Consider the following 17,702-nt stretch of genomic DNA (forward strand, 5'->3'; position numbering starts at 1 on the left):
CAGCAGCATCAGCGTCAAGTCAGCGAAGCGGATTGAATTGAAACGTCTGGTGTGCCCCTTCAAAATAAAAGTCACATGAACTCAAATACTATTTTACGTTGTGGTTCGAAATGAATAATGGACTTTAAGGAAGCCACAGAAATAAATAAATTTAATTTTGCCAGGCACAATTTATATTTCAGCTTCTGGAATTAAAGTAACATACTTGTAATCTAAAATACAATACAGTACTGCAAACACTAATGTTCTTTAGATGACTGTTGTTGGTTTAAACAGCAGAGTTTACACGAGAACTTAAATATTAACTGGTCAAAACAGATTTATGTTGTAGTTAAACAATAAAAAATACTAACAAATAAACTAAAATTTTTGTAATTGTAATTTTTTTGTCGGTAAAATAAATCTCGTTACCTGTCATAATCGTTGGTCCACAAACAATTGCGGCTACAAAAGGCAAAACAAAACAAAACTCTGTCAAGGAATAAAAATACCCACAAAAAAAAAAAATGAATTTCTGCCTTTTATTTTGTAGCAGCAACCCTTATCGTCCGGTGGCGATTTGTGTGTCGTTTTTAGCTCACCTTCCGCGCGCCGCAGCATCCACGCCGCGAGACGGGGTGACGCCCCAATCAGCGGCGCTGCGTGAAGGCTGGTCTCCTCAACAGCCAATCACAGCAGACGTAGGGCGCGTCCACTCAGAGGAGGAAGTACCATTTTCATATGAGGAGGGAGATGAGAGGCAAGTATCACTGGTAGAACATTTTATCTGAATGCCTTTGGCTAATGGACTGTAAAAAAGTTACTAGCTGTTAGTATTCTCTGAGAAACAGGACGCTATATTATTTAATATTTATGCATATTTTCCTCGCTGGCTCGTAAGTGTAAGTTGTCTTCGACTATTTTACAGTTTTTCATACTGTCAAGCTGCCCAACAATACTTTGCGGTTATATTAGGAATTTATAAATAATTTAAAAACTACAATTAGGCAAAGTTTTTGCATGTAGATTCATCATTTATTTTTGTGTAGTTTATGTGTTGTTTATATAGAAACATAAATTAGAATATTGACATAATTCACTAAATGGAGCATGTTATATAGATTAATTACATACAAGCCTGTTTTTAAGCCTTTCTGATTTTACAGCTAATTAAAACACAACATCTGGGATTAGAATATTACATCAGATGAATAAAAAAATGATGTTTTAATACAGAAATCTTTCATCGTAATGCATATTCTAATGTATATAATGTGACTGTATATCATAAAAACCCAAAAGGTTTGACCCAATTTATACAGCTTAAAAGACAACTACCCCTAACACTGACCAAATTTATGTACGTTTCTGAATTAAAAGTTACAAAAAAAATCTAAAATAAAAATCTTTCTGGGTTTTCTGGCAATTAGCAAATAGAAATAAGTTTGATAATTCTCACCAAGCTAAAACAAGAAAAGTTTGGTCCTATTTAACTTCAGACAGAGAGAGAAAAAAAAGTGTATGTGTCTTCTTATTTTTTATCACTCCAATAACCAGGACCACTGCAGCGTCCTTCACCCGTCATACGCTGTCTCGCTCTTCCCGAGTCCTTGGTCCAGTTCCTTTGCTCTTTTTTCCTATTATTTATATCATTGGGGATAATCACACTGATCCTGTGCTGCTTATCAATGATCACAATGTCCGCTTGGTTGGCCATTACCATGTTGTTGGTTTGAATCCGGAAGTCCCATATATCTCAGTTCTGCCATTTTCTACCACTTTGGGAGGTGATTCCTACTTTGACTTAGGGGTCTCCAATTCATGCTCTTCACAGATGTTTCTGCACACTACCAACCACTAAGTTCCATCTATTGCTTTCCTGCTAGCATCCTACATCCTGGATAGTTTCTGGGGTCTCTTTGCACAAGTGGGATCTCGCCTGTTGAGGTTGATCTGGGCTTCTATTGCTCTGGTGCTCCTGCCCTGTCCTTCAGTCACCAGCCATTTGTAGGACTTGGTCGTATCAGCCACTTCATCCGTCCTATTGGTGGTACCTTTGATGGTGGTTCCTTCAGTTCCTTCAGCTTGGCAATTTCGTCTTGGATGGTGGCTCTGATGCCCGTGAGACCTCTGCCTCCTTCTGTGCGCTTAAGCGTGTAGCCAGTGGATACTGGATTTGAGGTGGAAACCACAATACATGGTGAGTAGCTCTCATGTTTTAACAACAGTGGTCTAAATTTCTTCCTTTAGCCAACTTGCTACACCAGCAGAGTATCTGATTACTGGCAAGGCTTGGCTGTTGCCTGGACCTTGTTCCTGGCATTGAACAAGGTCCAATGGCACCTTGAACCTTGAAATGGCAATGTAAGGTAAGTTCTTACACTCTCGTCTTTTCAGGAAGTCTTAATTTTTGTGCCATGCTATCAGCCAGTTACCATCCTCTTATATCAGCAATGAAAAATTATAAATACACACAACGTGTTGAAAAACTGTGTTTGTTGACTTACTTTTACTTGTCAAGCTTAAGTGACAAAAGTTGGAAAAAGACCGATTCTCTTGGCGTTTAAAATAACACCATACAGCGTAAGAAGACCTCGTTTATTTATTTATTTTACAATTTTGTAAACAACAGCTGCCGATTAAACTGATTGTTACAACCTTGACATGATTGTATGAGTTGTTTTACCGAGAAATCGATCAGAGAAGCGCTGTGAAAATGGTCAGATCCGCCTCTCTGGCTGCAATGCGCGCTCCCGACACCGGGGGAACAGATTTTCACAGGGGAACAGAATTTCGCACATGACCTCTTCTGTGGTGAGAAGGCACACACCAGCACACACACACACGCACACACACCCACACACGCACACACACACCAGTGTTTGAAAACACAAATATTTCTCTTCACAACAAACTCAATAAAATTGTTCCCAAGCGCGCAACCAGGTCACGAACCGAGGGCGCAGCCAAAACAAAAAAACATAATAAAGGTGTCAAAAATGACTTTAGGACAGAACGTGGCCGTGCAGCTGCACATGAGGCCAACAGGGGGAGCTCTTGCCCCACCTTTGTGCGTACTCGGCTGCTCTCTCTTATGAAAGAGAAAGCGGACCGACAGCAGCTACAGCTTACTCAGCCAGCACGGAACAATGCTCTCACAGAAGCACTTCCCAGCCCACTAGCGAGAAAAATCCAGCTGTGGCGAGCGCCAGCATCAGATTGGGTGATAAACACCGTATCCAGAGGTAACAGGCTCCAGTTTGGAGCGGCTCCTTCTCACTTTCCCCCCCAGCATCGCTCTGTATAATCATAATTTACTCTCTAAAATAATGAAACACAAGGGTTCATCAAATATACAGCGACAACGTTTTGTATTTATTATAATAATAACAATAAAAAAATACAAATAAAATAACCTGGCTGTGACAGGATGCAAAGACACAAACAAGGTGGATGGATTTACACAGAAAACCTGAGTTTGGAGAAGTACTTTGTAACAGATTCCTGCAAAAACATTTGTTTGTCAGTAACAGTGTTTCTACTGTGCATATGAGGATATTCTTTAAACTAAATAAAGCAGGCCTCGTTGGGATAAAACTGCTACAAAACGCTAAAACATCTGGTCATTTGTGTAAATCCATCCAGGTTTTTGGCATTTATTAACTGATTGAGCTTATGAACATATCTCCAGTGGATTATCCAGCCGTACAGTAACAGAAATCCTCTCTACCTTAACAGCAACAGGTGAATTTTGTTGCTTTAGCGAGATGTTTGGCTCTTAAAGCAAACGTAAATAAAACTATTTTCCTGGCAGTAATCGGATTTTGAACAAACCTGTGTGTTTCTTTAGACTAAATAAAATGTAAACAAAATCTTAGGCTTCTGAATGCAAACCCCGTATTAACAACAACAACAACAAAGAGGCACGGACAAGATGCAGGAAATGTGTTGGCACGCATACACAGAAGTGCATGCACAGACTGAAAGAAATGCTTCAGCACCGACACACACACACACACACGCCGTCAGCAGAGGAAAATGCTGTTATTTGCATTATGTGCAAGGTGTGAGAAATGGCCGCACAGCTGTTTGCATGCAGTCGTGTGTGTATGGCGCAAGTGTGTGACCGCGCTGCGTCTCATAGAACTCGGGGAAGGATGGTGAACGGCAGGATGGGGCTGCTGGCCTCCAGCTCCAAGGCAGTGAGGAGACACTCGTTGGCGTCATCGGCTTTCCCCTGGGCCTGCAGCACCTCGCCCAGACTCTTCCACGTGTCATGAGAAGTGCTGACCGAAGCAAGAGGCAAATTATTTCCACTGATTAAATGTAAATGAGAAAAGGGAAATTGGCTAAAACAAGCAGATTGTCGCCTTCCTAATATAATGGCCTGGGTCATTTGTTTGGCAAAAGATGTTTTAGGCAACCAAAAAAAAAAAGAAAAAAAAAAGAAGGAGTTAGGCCATTATTTTAAGACGGTGGTGATCTGAAAGTTGTGTCTTTAAGGAATATATGTAAAAAGAATAAATAAATACATTTAAAAGAAAAGATACAGGGGGAAAGTACATCTAAAGAGTTGTGATAAAAACATACCTGTTGAGCTGCAGAGCTTCTCTTAGGATTTTCTCAGACAGACTGTAGCGCTTCATCTGGTGCAGAATCGCTCCCTGAGGAGACCCATAAACATCACCACTTAATCATTATTTATAATAACCGATAAAAGTGTTTTGTAGTTTCAGTGATTTTGACCAAGACAGCCATGAAAGCATTTTTACATATAATCAGGACACAATGAAAATGTTCACCAGGATCCAAAATCATCTAAATTAAATGTCAAGTGTACAAAACAAAAATGAAAACATACTTCCAGCTTCCCTAAGACTCAGCAGGGACAGTAGTAAGCAGGTGCTAATAATCAAATGTATTTGATTAATTAATTACTCGTCACACATCTATAAATGTAGGAGCTTTCTCTGTTTGCTGCTTTGGAGTGTACCGGCGTGTGTGTGTGTGTGTGCCAAGGCAATGAAAAGGTGGAAATACATGAGCAATAACGTTAAATAAGCAACTGTAGCCATGCCCATGAATCTGGCAATGGCTATGAAGTTATTTCAAAACTACATGGAGTCCATTATTTTACAGCGGAACAGATAAAAGTGGAAAACATTTAAGGTGTCAAACAATTGCACCAGCAGAAGTAAGTTTAGGTTCAGACATACAAAAGCTGTTTCAGACTTTGCATGCCTTATTCTAAATGTCCATGTTCATAACAGCACTGTTAGTAATAGATGGAAAAAGTATAAATTATTTTGAGAGGATGCCAAGAAAATGCTTTTTTTCCTCTCTAAAAAAATATTTTACTAGCATTTTTGTAATGTTGACTTCTGGACTCCATTTGGACAACTGAGACCAAAGTTGCCACGTTTGGAGGAAACCAAATTCCTCAACCCGACCGAGAAGCAAGGTGGTGGAGGGACGACGATCTGGGCTTGTACTGGAACTAAAGAGTCAAGGAGCTACAACGGACCAAAGTCAGACCACACCCACATTTGGCTTCTGGGGCCTTACTAGAGCGGGGCAGAAACCAGGGTTTACACATTTCAATGAGCCAAAGCGTCGCTTTAAATAAAACTGAGGTGAAAATGATGTGAGAGGCTGATAAAAGTCAGACAGCAAATTACTGAGTTATTGCTGTCAAATATGGTTCTAAAAGCAGCTGGATGGTTTTTCCACACATAGCTTTTCCAATTTGGTATCATCTTGTTTGACAAAATTTTTTGTTAAACAAAAGTGTGGAATTTGTTGTACTCCTGAGATTAGACTTGATTAATGTAAGGAACCCAGTAACGACCAGACCATTTTTTTATTATGTTGTAATATATGAAAGCCTTAAAGCGAAAGAGGTGGTTCACACTTTTAACCACAGTGCCAGGCTCACACAGGTGTCAATTTGAAATTGTACCTTTTACCTGCAGTACTTTTTCAACTGCATTTAGATTTTTATTTACCACTTTTGAGTTATGCATGTTAACATAAGCAAATTATACTGCATGTATTTTTGAGTAAATGGCTGTACAGAGTTTATTCCTGATTTGTGTTCAAAAACATGTTAGTAATTATTTCTTGTCCTCTTAGAAGATCCAAAAGCAAAACAAAAAAAAACTTTTTTTGCCAGGTTTTTATTTTTGTTCCTACCACAAAGAATCACTACCAGTTCAAGGAAGTTTTGTAATAAGAAGAATTTTCTACATATCTGAATCATTTAGACACATTTAGAAAGTTTGAGCTTCTTCAGCAGCTGTGAAGAGGCGAGGGACAGGAAGTCTGATCAAGTCGAAGGCAATTTCTCCAGGACTTTGTCCTGCTTAGTTTAGACTTGTTTAGCAATCATGCAAACACAAGACCTCTGTTGGACACATTTAAGCTGAGCGTGGCATGCATCAAGAAGAAGTAAACAGTCACGGGTCTCTAATCTAAGACTCTAATTCAGCACTGATGTAGGCTGATTTGCTCAGGGCAGTAAACGGACTGTGAATATGTGTTGCTTCGATGAGGAAAAAAAAAGAAAAGGTCAAGATTACCTTAAAAAATATGAAAGTGACTTATTTGGAGTAAAATCTAAAGAACTGAAGGCTGCTTCAAGACTTTTGCACAGTGTTGTAGAAACACAGCAGGGGGTGTTGGTGTCTTACCAGTCTCTGCATGGTTTTGACATGAGTCGGGTTGATGGACAGGGCTTCTTCGTACTGTTGTTTGGCTTCATCCATGTTGCCCTTCAGCTCGGCTATCTTCCCCCTCATGTACATCATGTTGTGGGAGGTGGGGAACAGGTTTGCGGCCTCCTTGGTGCACTCCGTGGCTTTTTCAGGATCCTTCATGCCGATGTACACCTCAGCTGTGGGAGAAAACAGACACCCAGAGAGGGGAAAGGTCGCAGACTGCCAGAAAGCGGCACTTATTGGAGTAAAGCCATGCCAAAATGGAGATATGTCGCACAGAAAGGACAACAGAATCTATGGAACTTTGGTCTCAAAGCGACGCAAACCTTTTTTTTTTCCCTTTTTTTTCTCCGAAGAGTTTTTGCGGCGCTAGTGGCTCGTATTTTTTGCACAGTAGGCAGACAGGAAGGAGGAAGACATGCGGTAAAGGTCGTCGGGACCGGGAGTCGAACCCGCGACGTCCGCGTCGAGGACTAAGGCCTCCAAACGTGGGGCGTGCTAACCCCCTGCGCCACCACAGCACGCCCCAGCTTTCATTACTTCTATGATGAAGACTGAGCGATATCGGCAGAGCAGGAGGGAGGAAATGAACAGTGCCTCTATCTGCCCTCTAATTGGCTGATTACATTAGTTGTGTCGCCAAGCTGGAAAAGACCGGCCGACGAGAGGAAGCGGCCGGGCAGATAAAACAGCAACACAAGCTGCCTCTGTCAGTGTGCGTGTGTTTACGGGAGCCGTCTGCTTCTGTTTACATTCTGCTCTGCAAATGTCTGCGGCCGGGGCAGAGAGGAGAATCAGGGCTCCGGCACACAGAGAGGGAGATCTGATATCCAATCACTGTGCTCTCAGAAAGAGCTGACGGCAGCACGCTCGCCACGTCTGCTGGAGTAAGTAGGAAGAAGTAAGTTCAATATGCAGATGAGTCTCTTTTCAGCTGCTTGTAACCAGGATGTTACCGTCTCATGATCTGTGCTTTTTTAAAAATTTGATCTGTATTGATTCCCAAATAAGTAAATTTTACAAATCATAATGCCAATTGCTTACTTAAGAAAAAAGGATAAATAAACCTGTGAATTATGACAAATAGAACAACGTTACAACTCTATTTCCAAAATTAAATAGTAAGAAACACAATTAAAAATGCACAAACTGAGAACATAAAATAAAATAATGATAAAGTGCAAGTATCATAAGAGTAGATTATCAGGGTTGTTTTATGAAGCTCTGTTTCTGAAAAGAAAATTGGATCTGAGTTTCAAATAGCTTAACTAATAACTTTGTCACCATAAACTAAAATGTTATATCCATCCAGTCATCTATGGTTGGTTTGTCCTGTGACAAACATTAAATATTAGTTTTTTTGGGGAGCTTATTGATGCATTTTACCATAAAGGAATGTTCCAGGCCCCAATCTGTATTCAATGACAACTACGGGTTGACAAAACCTTTTCAAGGAAACGCCGCTTCAGTAAGAGTTCACGTAAAATCAAAGTGTGGAAGCAGACCTGCATGAAGCCAGATCTGAGCCAGGGTTGACCAGGCGTGCGGGGGTCCGGGTTTGGGGGCGCTGCTCTGCACGGAAGAGGATTCCTCCGACAGAGCCTGCTCCGCCCGGCTGGTTGCTATGGACGTAGTGTGCGCCGAGCCTGCGGGGTGGAAAATCCATCGCTTTGTCAAAACACACGAAAAGCTGCCAAAACCTACCGACTGACGGCTGAGAAGCAGTTAAGCAGAAAATGACTTTTAGTTACGCGGCCAAGAGAAGAACTCACTGACCGCACCCTCAGGAACGCAATGAGGAGCTGAAGTGTGCGTTCTGTTGCGGTGAAGAAGCTCACACCGATATGCAGTACACACCACGCCACACTGTTATGGTGTTGCATAAATGAGTTTAAAAAAAAAAAAAAAACATCATGCACAAACTACAACACACTGCTGCTCAGCAGCTAAAACCATCCAGGCTCTTTACCATCTACGTTGATGTCAGTCTACACTGTAGTCTATTTTTTCCATTTTCTGATTTTAGTCAGAACACCCACTCATACGTGAAAGATGGCAGAGATAGAGATAAAAGCGTTTATTTATTTTAAGCTTTAAAACAGGAAAAGAGAACTGCTGATAAGTGGATTTTGGGGAAATGACAAGCGGAAGTTTAATTTTTTCTTCGACACAAACACAAGCTGGGAATCCTGTTTGCAGAGGCCGTTTTGGAAGCAGTCACTTACAGTGCCCTGCAGCCTTGACCTTCACACTCCAAAATAAACTCCAGTGCAGCATATTGTTGTTGTTAGATGTCACCTAATAAGTAAATAGAATCCATGTGTGTGTAATTAATGTCACTGTCCTGCAACAGCCTCAACGACTTGTTGGGAAACTTTAGTGAGCAAACAGCATCATGAAAACTGGGTCATTCCTGGCCGGTCAGTGATGAGGTTATAAAACAATATCCAAAGCTTTCGAAGTTCAGCTCCGCCCATCTCATCCTCTACAACTTTGACATTTAAAAGCAGAGAAAATACAACAATCAGAAGTTTGTTAGCAGTTTCCTACAAGCCATGCAGGGATACAGCAGATATGCAGAAGAAGGCTCTCTGGTCAGATGAGTTCAAAATGTTAACTGCATGCAAAGCGCTGCCAGTAGCAGAAAACTGCATCATGCTGAATAAATCATCCCCACAGTGAAACATTGTTGTGGCAGCATCATGCTGTGGCAAAGCTATTCTTTAGCAGGGACAGGTGGTGCAGTTGGAGCTGATGGAAGGATGGAAAAAATCTAAATACAGGGAAATGTTGTAACAAAAGCAGTTGGATGCTACAAAAGACTCAATATCTGAAAGGAGCTTCAGGACAACAGCCAAAAACATCCAACCAGAGCTACAATGGGATGGTTTTAGATTGACGCGTGTTCATGTGGTGGAACATCCTAGTCAAAGTCCAGACTGACCAACTGAGAATCAGTGGAAAGATTTTAAAATCCCTTTTATACAAAAGGTTTCCATCACAAACTGACTGGGCTGTAAAAGACTCCCAGCTGTAGTCAAGGTGACAGGCGGTTTTCACAGAGTATTGACTCAGAGGGATGAGCATATATGTATGGCACACTTTTCAGATTTTAATTATGAAAACATTTTAAAGTAAAGTTAACTTCACAGTTCTGCACTACTTTTTGTCAGTCCATCAGACAAAATCCAAATAATAATAAAAAAAGCAGGAGCATTTTTCAAGGCACTGTGATAGCGTAGCTAAAAGATCCATCCATCCATCTTCATGCCCCCGATGTCCATGTGATATTGCAGAGTCGCGTCAGCCAACACAATCCTACAACATCCAGAGCCTTAAAGAACTCCGGGCGGATCTCATCCACCCCCGGGACCCCTGCCACCGAGGAGCTTTATAACCACCTTGTCCCCAGAGATTGGAGAACCCAACCCAGAGTCCCCAGGCTCAGCCTCCTCAATGGAAGGCATGTTGGTGGGATTGAGGTCTTCGAAGTACTCTACCCACCGGCCCACAACGTCCCGAGTCGAGGTCAGCAGCACACCATCCCCACTATAAACAGTGTTGGTGCCGTACCGCTTCCCCCTCCTCAGACACCGGATGGTGGACCAGAATCGCTTCGAAGCCGAGCGGAAGTCTTTCTCCATGGCCTCTCCGAACTCCTCCCTCACCGAGTTTTTGCCTCAGCAACCACCCGAGCCGCATGCCGCTTCGCCCGCTGAAAGACCCAGGAGCCCTTTGTGTTTGTCAGCAGGTGTGTGCGTCTGTGCCTACCAGCGTCAGGGTCACTGACGTCAGGCAGCGTCATGGCGTTGAGCTGCTGTCTGTCTGGTATGGCCTTGTCCAACAGGCTGCTGCCACGCCCTGAATCACTGTCAACCACAAAACCCATCAGTCGAGACAAACAGGCATTCGGTTCCTTTAGTAATCATACTTTTGTTGCACTGGTACCTTGGGTTGGTGAGGCTGTAAAGGCTCTTCCAGATCTGGAGCATGTGTTTACAGGTGAGCAGAGCTTCCTCCGGTCCTGTACACATGACCTCCAGCTTCACCTTCGTATACAGCAGACTACACAGCACAAACACCATCAGCTCAGGGTCTGCCACTCTGTTAGACAGACAAGTGAATGCTGTTTGGGAAATGTTTCGCTCACTTGAAGTTCTCAGGATGCTCGGAGAGGGCTATCTCTATGATGTTGAGAGCTTTATGGTATTGTTTCTGGGCAGAAAGAAGCAGGGCCAGCAGGTGCATGGTGTGGACGTCATCTTTTTGTAGCTGCAGCGCCTGTTGAACTGTCAATAATCCCTCGTAGATCTACAAACACACACACACACACACACACACACACACACTACAGGTCTTCACTAGAGTTAACAAAAAACACAACCCTGTGGAACTGAAAGGGAGGTACATTTTTTTCTTGTGTTTTGAATGCTTCAGCTTTTGATCTTTAGTTTGTTGGCGATACCTGTCTGGTAATGGCAAGCTGCAGCGCCAAATAAAAAGCTGCCAGATGGTCAGTGGGAGACATTTTCTGAGCTCTGCAGATGAAAAACGAAAACGTTTTGTGCTCAGACATGTTCGATCAAAAATGATATCAGTAACTTAAATAATTTAGAGAGAAATCTGCCTATTTTAATAGAACAGGACAGTTCAATATTTGGACTTAATCCTAAAGTGTTGAGCTAAAGTATTTTAAAGAAACACTTTGAAACCTCTGAAAGGCCGACACAGCTTTCCTCTGGTAGTCCTCCTGTGTGCTTCGCAGCAATGCTGAAGAGATGCAAACACACAAAATAAAAGCTTCAGATATGAATTACACACGCATAAGAGAGCAGCACATACACCTATACAAACACCTTTTGGGTTTTTTTTTTCCCTGCCTGACTTATCAATCTGTTACAATCTCTTACGTGTTCAGACATTCATTTCTGCACAGCTCTCTGAAGATCCCAAAGTCCTTATGCCCCCAACAGATATTCAAGTACAAAAACAGTTGCTTCTCAATGGTCATTGCAAACTCCTACAACCTGTTTATGTAGAGCGGATCACACCGATGACCATCGATTATTGAAGTCCATTTGATTACTTCAGTCTTGATTCCTAAAGGGAGCTGCATGGGTGTCCTGAGTTTTTTTTTTTTTAATTTACATAGATTTCAGATTCAGGTTTCATCTTTGTTTAATAAATGGCAAATGTTACTGCTTAGTGTCACATTTTCATCTTGCAAGTTTGACTTTCAAGAGACGTAGCACAGCAGGAAGTCAAAATTGGAAAATGAGTGAATTTGCGTTAATATTTGCGATGGCGACATCTCAGCTTCCTGAAGGGAATGAATAATGAGAGTGGAATATGTCGTGTGGCTTCGTTCAGCTGAGATCAGATTTAAATTAGTAAGCGGACTTGCCATCAGTGGCTTTGAGGCTGTAAACCAGGCCGGCGGCCAAGTAGCCTTTGGCTTTGAACTCCGCTTCCATCTCTCTTGTGTCAATCACCATCTGTGCAAACTTCTCCCCTTCGTCCAACTGAAATATCAGCGAATCAAGATGTAAGACAAAACTACAAGAGAGAAACACGGTAAAAGTAAAGCTTTACTTTCACTTCTGGAAAGAGCTGTGTGCTCCTTACCCAGTGCAGAGGACCAATGCACAGTTTAACGGCCAGCAGTGGAATGGTGGGGTCATCAGGCTTCAGACAGGCGCACTCCTTAAAAACCTTGACAGCACGAGCGGATTTGCCGGCAGCCATTAGTGACAAGCCGAACTGGTACCACAAATGGAACTCCTCAAAAGCGAACTTCATGGTTCTCTCCAAGCACTGGGGACGGCAACGCGGCCCGTTTTCTCAGAATTTTGTTGGTCTACTTGGAAACATTCATTTCAGGAGTGTAGGTCAGCGTGGGTGTGTGGTTTTATTTTACCTCCGACAGCATCTCATACTGCCCCCTCCTGCCCAGCGTTATGGTCAGCAGATCGTACACCGCGGAGGCAGACTGTAGGCTGATGGTCCGATCGTTGTTGTGCTCAGGAATCCTGCTCAGGACAGTGTCCTGGTTGGCCTGACACCAAAAACAAACAAAGCTAAATAAGTCAAATCTGCACAGCATGACAATGTTTTAAAAGTGTGACTCTATAAAGCATCTCACCATCGCCTCACTGATCAGCAGCAGCAGCAGAGCTTCCTCTGTGTTCTCCTGAGGACAAAACAAACTGAAATGCAGCAAGAGAGAGATGAAGATGGGTGGAGATGAGAAGAACAGAGAGACTGTTTTGAATTCCTACCAACAAATGTTATGAAAAACGTCATACTTCTCTCCGGAGTACACTTGTGGGGGTCGGCTCAGGGTGTAGTTCCTGCGGTAGGTATGCCCTTTCTGCTTGGGTTTATCCAGGGGTGACACCGCCGGAGGATCTTCCAGAGGAGACCAGTAGCTCTGTCCACACATTCCTTGGAGCAGGATCTCTGCGAGCTGTCGGGCTATCGTCTGCACAAACGATGAAATTACAGGCCAAGCAGGGCAGCAAAACAGCGTGAGTGAGCTGATTTGTGTGATGTTCAACTTAAATGGCAAACAGAATAAATCAGCAAAATCCGGCACGAACGTTTTAACATTTAAATAACCATGTCGCAATAAGCAATTAATGACGATGATAAATTAAAATGAGCTTTAAAATTGACATTCTGAGAATTTATGTTTTTGTTTTTTTTTTTTTAAACGGAGGCCATTTTATTTACTGTTGTGTGTGTTTTATTTTTCTGTTTAATTTATTCTCTTTGATTGTGATTTATTTTGGATACTTAAAATGTCTTCCAGTTAAGGTGTGGAGTGTTCTGTACAAAATGAACGTTTATTACACTTTGAGAACTTGTATTATGCCATTGTCAGTATATTACTCTAAAAAGGTCTCAAAACAACATTACTATTGTTATCGTGAGAGGCCTGCATTTAAGTAGTAATTATTCTTCTCAAATCTGAAAGGCTGCCAAACACAAACTCATCCAACTACATGCAGATTACTCAGGATTTTTGGAATTAGCAGCTGAGAAAAAGGAAATCTGACTGACAGACAGACGTTCTCCCCAATAAATTCTCACCATGCGAAGGTTCTGGGTGGTTCTGGTTTCAACAGCCTGAAGAATCTCCCGAAATCTGCCCACACACTGTGTCAGGTTTCTACAAGAAAAAAAAAAAAAAAAAAACGACAAAAGAGATTCTGTGACTTCTCCGGGAGCACATGCCTCCATGTTGTTAACAAGATTTGGCACGTCATGTTTTGCAAATTTTAAAAGAAGAAAATATTTCCTTTTTATAGCTAAAATCATATTATCAACTGACTTGAGAATTTAATAGTGATCTTTAAGATTCCTTTCACTGACTGATGGACAGACAGACCAATATTATAGGGGTGGATTGATAAATAAATGGACAGATGGACCAAAGGAGATGGAACAAAAACAAACCTATAAATAAAAACCTCATGCCACTCTCTGTTTTCTTTGAGCAGGAAACTTCACCAGCTGTTGCCAGACTAAATGTAATCCAACCTTTCTGATCCTAAAACCACATAAGGTGTGAGACAACGTCAAAGCTGTAAAGTCTTACTCACACTGTACAGCATATATCAACCTGTTAACAACTTTGTCAGATCACAACTGCAAAAAAAACAAAAACAACTGAGTGTGATTTCTGCCAAGTGCCTGGTCTTCAACAACAATGTAAAAACTTTTCTGAATGTCACCAGCATGTTTTTATTCACATTTTTTTTCCAGGACCCAAAGAAAACTTACATTAATATCTATTCTTCCCTTTTCTCCATCCATGTATCCTACCCGTTATTGACGTGAATGACGTGGGCCCTCTGCAGGCCTGTCTCCAGAAAGTAGCCCAGTTCCGGTTCCTCATCCGTTGGTTCTGGCTTTGGGCCGCGGTTCTGAATACCTGCTGATAATGCCTACAGAAACAGAAACACAACAGAACAGCAAAAGTCAGAAAACTGTTAAGACAAAATTACAGAAAGCTATGCTTGATTTTTGTCCAAATCAATAGAAACTAACAGAGAGGACCTTTATATAGCTTCATATATCTGTTGGTTTCAGGCTTTCTGTATATAAAGACGGCTCTGTTTGTCAGCTGGCCATCATGAGCAGAAGCACATTTATCAAACTTGCTCACTGCCAGTGTAATAATCATCACACTCCCACAAGGATGGCACAACATTTCCTGGCACTAGAAGTAGCTGGTGAGTGTTCTAGTTTCTCCCCCTCAAACACAAACCTTCTCTGCTTCCTGCAGGTACAGCAAAGCAATGTCTCCGGACTTTTCATAGCAGGTGATGATTTCCTGCTCCCGTGCTGCTGAGCTCTGACTGGACTCCAGAGAGCCGGAGTCCGCGGAATCCGGGATCTTCTCTAGACACAAGCCTGGGAGAGCATCAGCGAAACGGAAAAGGAAACAAAATGTGACAGACGTTTCAGTAAGCTTAACTGCATCATGTCTCAAAATATAGTTTTAATATCTTAACATATCAGATTAATTCAGTTGAGTTAGAGAAATACAGTGTTGCCCCCGTGTGGAGATGAAAAGCATGGCTACAGAGATTAGCGGAGATTGAATTTGAGATGTGGAAGTGGATGTTAAGAAGGTCATGAGGTACAAATGATTCCCATGTGTGTCTGTGTTTACCTTTGATGGTGTAGGCCTCTGCTATCATACACAGTTTGTACACAGGAGCTCCAACCAGCTGCAGGTTGTCCAGGTGCAACCGGCTGTAGACATCTAGAAAAGCAGAACATCTCTGTTCAGTTTCTGGACTGTGGACGTCTATTAGAACAAGAATCAGCTCTTCAAAGAGGCCAGACATCTGTATTAAAGGCTTCTTGTTCAACACACTGGAAACACACTTTCCATAATCTGGAAAAATGTATTTTAGGTACTTTCAGGTCTGGAGAAGTAGGAGCGAGTGTAAGACTGTAGAATAATATTCATATTGTCTCACTTTATTCCCTATTCTCTTGTCTAAAACTTGTACTCATTTCTCCTTTTGTTTCTCCATTCTTTTTTCAATCCATATTCTCCTCAGTTTTTCTATTCTAAATCCACCGACACCTATCCATTTTTCCATTATTACAGTAAGTTATTTATCCCTCCATTCATCCGCTTTTCTATTATTTATCCATGCATCTTTGTTTCCATCCATAGATCCATCATTTTTTTCCATCATCCAACCCTTCCATACATAAATTAATCCATTTATTTTTATATTATTCACCCTTCCACGCTTTCATGTTTACATCAAGGAAAATCCGTATTTATCACAGCTGATGCCATCATTGAAATTCTTAACAATAATATATCCACCACATCATTTTCTACTATCCTGAACTCCTATTCCATATTAAAAAACTGCACTTCTGTAAACAAAAAATAATAATAATAATAATGTATCTGGCCTATATTCACAGAGAATTTTGATATAGAACGTGTAAAATGTGTAGCATCCCTGAACAGTTTCTCAGCTGCTCTGAAAGGTTTTTAATATATAAAAATATGAGGAGATGCTAAGAAACAGCATCCAGCAAAGACCTGAGAAAGGACCTGACAGATTCACCGGCTAAATCCTTAGAAACAAATTAATCAAGTGACAAAACTTTTTAAGTTCAGCAGTACGGGACCCCCAAGGGGACATGGGGAATTTTTTTTTGCTTTTGCTTTACTTTGCAAAACTTTTGCATTACCTCGCAATAGGTTTTGCGTTCTCTTGCAATAACGTGCTGACCAGTTCATCCGGTATAATTGAATAGCGTAAACCTTTCTTACGGGGGTCATCGTACTTTCTCCTATTATATAAGGCTTTCGTGAGGTTTTCCCATGTATGTTAATATCTCATTGTGAAATAAAATAAAATATATATATATATATATAACTACTTGGACTATTTCTGAGTTATTATTGCGGGATAATAAGTCATCTGATAGTTTTGATTGTGTCTCTTTAGTGTTGGTCTGAATGGTTTAGAGGGCCGTTTTCATCTCAACCTCATACAGACAGACATAAACATGCAGCGAATTTCAATCAGTTTCTTGCACCAAAGAGTTAAGAATAAACACTGAGGCTCTATAAATGTGTATACATTTGAAATTTAAAATTGACATTTGCGACTGTATGCAAAATACACCAGCAAATATTGCAGTCAGCATATTGCGAGGGAACGCAAAAGTATTGCGCGGTAATGCAAAAGAAAACATTTTCTCCATGTCCCCTGTATGTCTCTGTACACCAGCCTTTAAAGTAAGAAAGCATCAAACAAAAAAAAGACAATGATTACTTAACACTTCGCTGTGTTGTCCTTCAATATAACAGAGTTTGGCCATCAGTAGGTTGGCTTCCTGGAGGTAATCGGCCTGAAGAAAAGTTAGATGGAAAGAGTTACATTTGTACAAGAAGTCATCCAGTCAGCGATGCATCAGGTGCTCTTTTCAGAGTTTACATCGACATTTCCTTGGTCAACAACAGCGCTGAGGTGCTCCCTGACCTCCACCAGTTCGGCCCGTGTGCCTTCGGGGCTACAACCCTGTTTGATGGGATGCTCCCTCAAGTACGTCTGGAGCTTGGATTCTCCCAACAGCAGCTCACCTAAATCATCTACACACAGAAAGGGAAAGCACTTGAACAACGACAACAACTAGCGAAGAATTAAAAAAAAAATTACATGTTACTTCACAGGAGAAAAAACAGTAGTGTAAGCGCCAAATACAATACCAGAAAATAAGCATAAATTGGACAATTTTATCCAAAATGATACATTTTTAAATGAATATGCCCTGTCAGTGGTCTCCATTTAGCAGGATAGAAAATATTCCGAGCTTTAACAAGTATAGAAACAACACAAATACCAGGAAGAATTAGGTACTAAGAAAAGCTGAAGCAGTCCCTAATCCAAGTACAGATCCTAGTCACAAACCAGGGCTTAAAGCTCCAGTGGACCAAGTTTATTTCCATAACAGGAGCAC

General features: G+C 41.4%; 1 protein-coding gene across 1 annotated transcript; it reads right to left on the bottom strand.

Annotated features, from left to right (window-relative positions):
• Positions 1-3,326: 3,326 nt before the first annotated feature.
• Positions 3,327-17,271, bottom strand: LOC102226548 (tetratricopeptide repeat protein 7B-like). Its single transcript, XM_023352434.1, has 20 exons — positions 17,180-17,271; positions 17,018-17,093; positions 15,376-15,468; positions 14,968-15,113; positions 14,523-14,644; positions 13,788-13,866; positions 13,001-13,176; positions 12,838-12,901; positions 12,613-12,750; positions 12,321-12,509; positions 12,100-12,217; positions 11,408-11,465; positions 11,161-11,233; positions 10,846-11,006; positions 10,644-10,760; positions 10,467-10,564; positions 8,201-8,341; positions 6,669-6,871; positions 4,570-4,643; positions 3,327-4,265 (listed from the first exon to the last, which is right to left on the bottom strand). The coding sequence occupies exons 2-20, from the start codon at positions 17,061-17,063 to the stop codon at positions 4,118-4,120; spliced, it is 2,244 nt and encodes a 747-aa protein (XP_023208202.1). The 5' UTR covers positions 17,064-17,093; positions 17,180-17,271; the 3' UTR covers positions 3,327-4,117.
• Between the last annotated feature and the right edge of the window lie 431 nt (positions 17,272-17,702).

This window comes from Xiphophorus maculatus, chromosome 19, assembly GCF_002775205.1.
Source record: "Xiphophorus maculatus strain JP 163 A chromosome 19, X_maculatus-5.0-male, whole genome shotgun sequence".
In the NCBI taxonomy this organism is placed as follows: domain Eukaryota; kingdom Metazoa; phylum Chordata; class Actinopteri; order Cyprinodontiformes; family Poeciliidae; genus Xiphophorus; species Xiphophorus maculatus.

Bases quoted from the DNA above. Each gene is read 5' to 3' on its own strand.
- LOC102226548 (XM_023352434.1), bottom strand. From the start codon at position 17,063: ATGGCCAAACTCTGTTATATTGAAGGACAACACAGCGAAGTGTTAA. The intron at 14,645-14,967 runs GTTTGTGTTTGA...CTGTTTCTGTAG, and splicing joins ACCTGCAGGAAGCAGAGAAG to GCATTATCAGCAGGTATTCA. The intron at 13,867-14,522 runs GTAGGATACATG...TTTTTCTTGTAG, and splicing joins GTCATTCACGTCAATAACGG to AAACCTGACACAGTGTGTGG.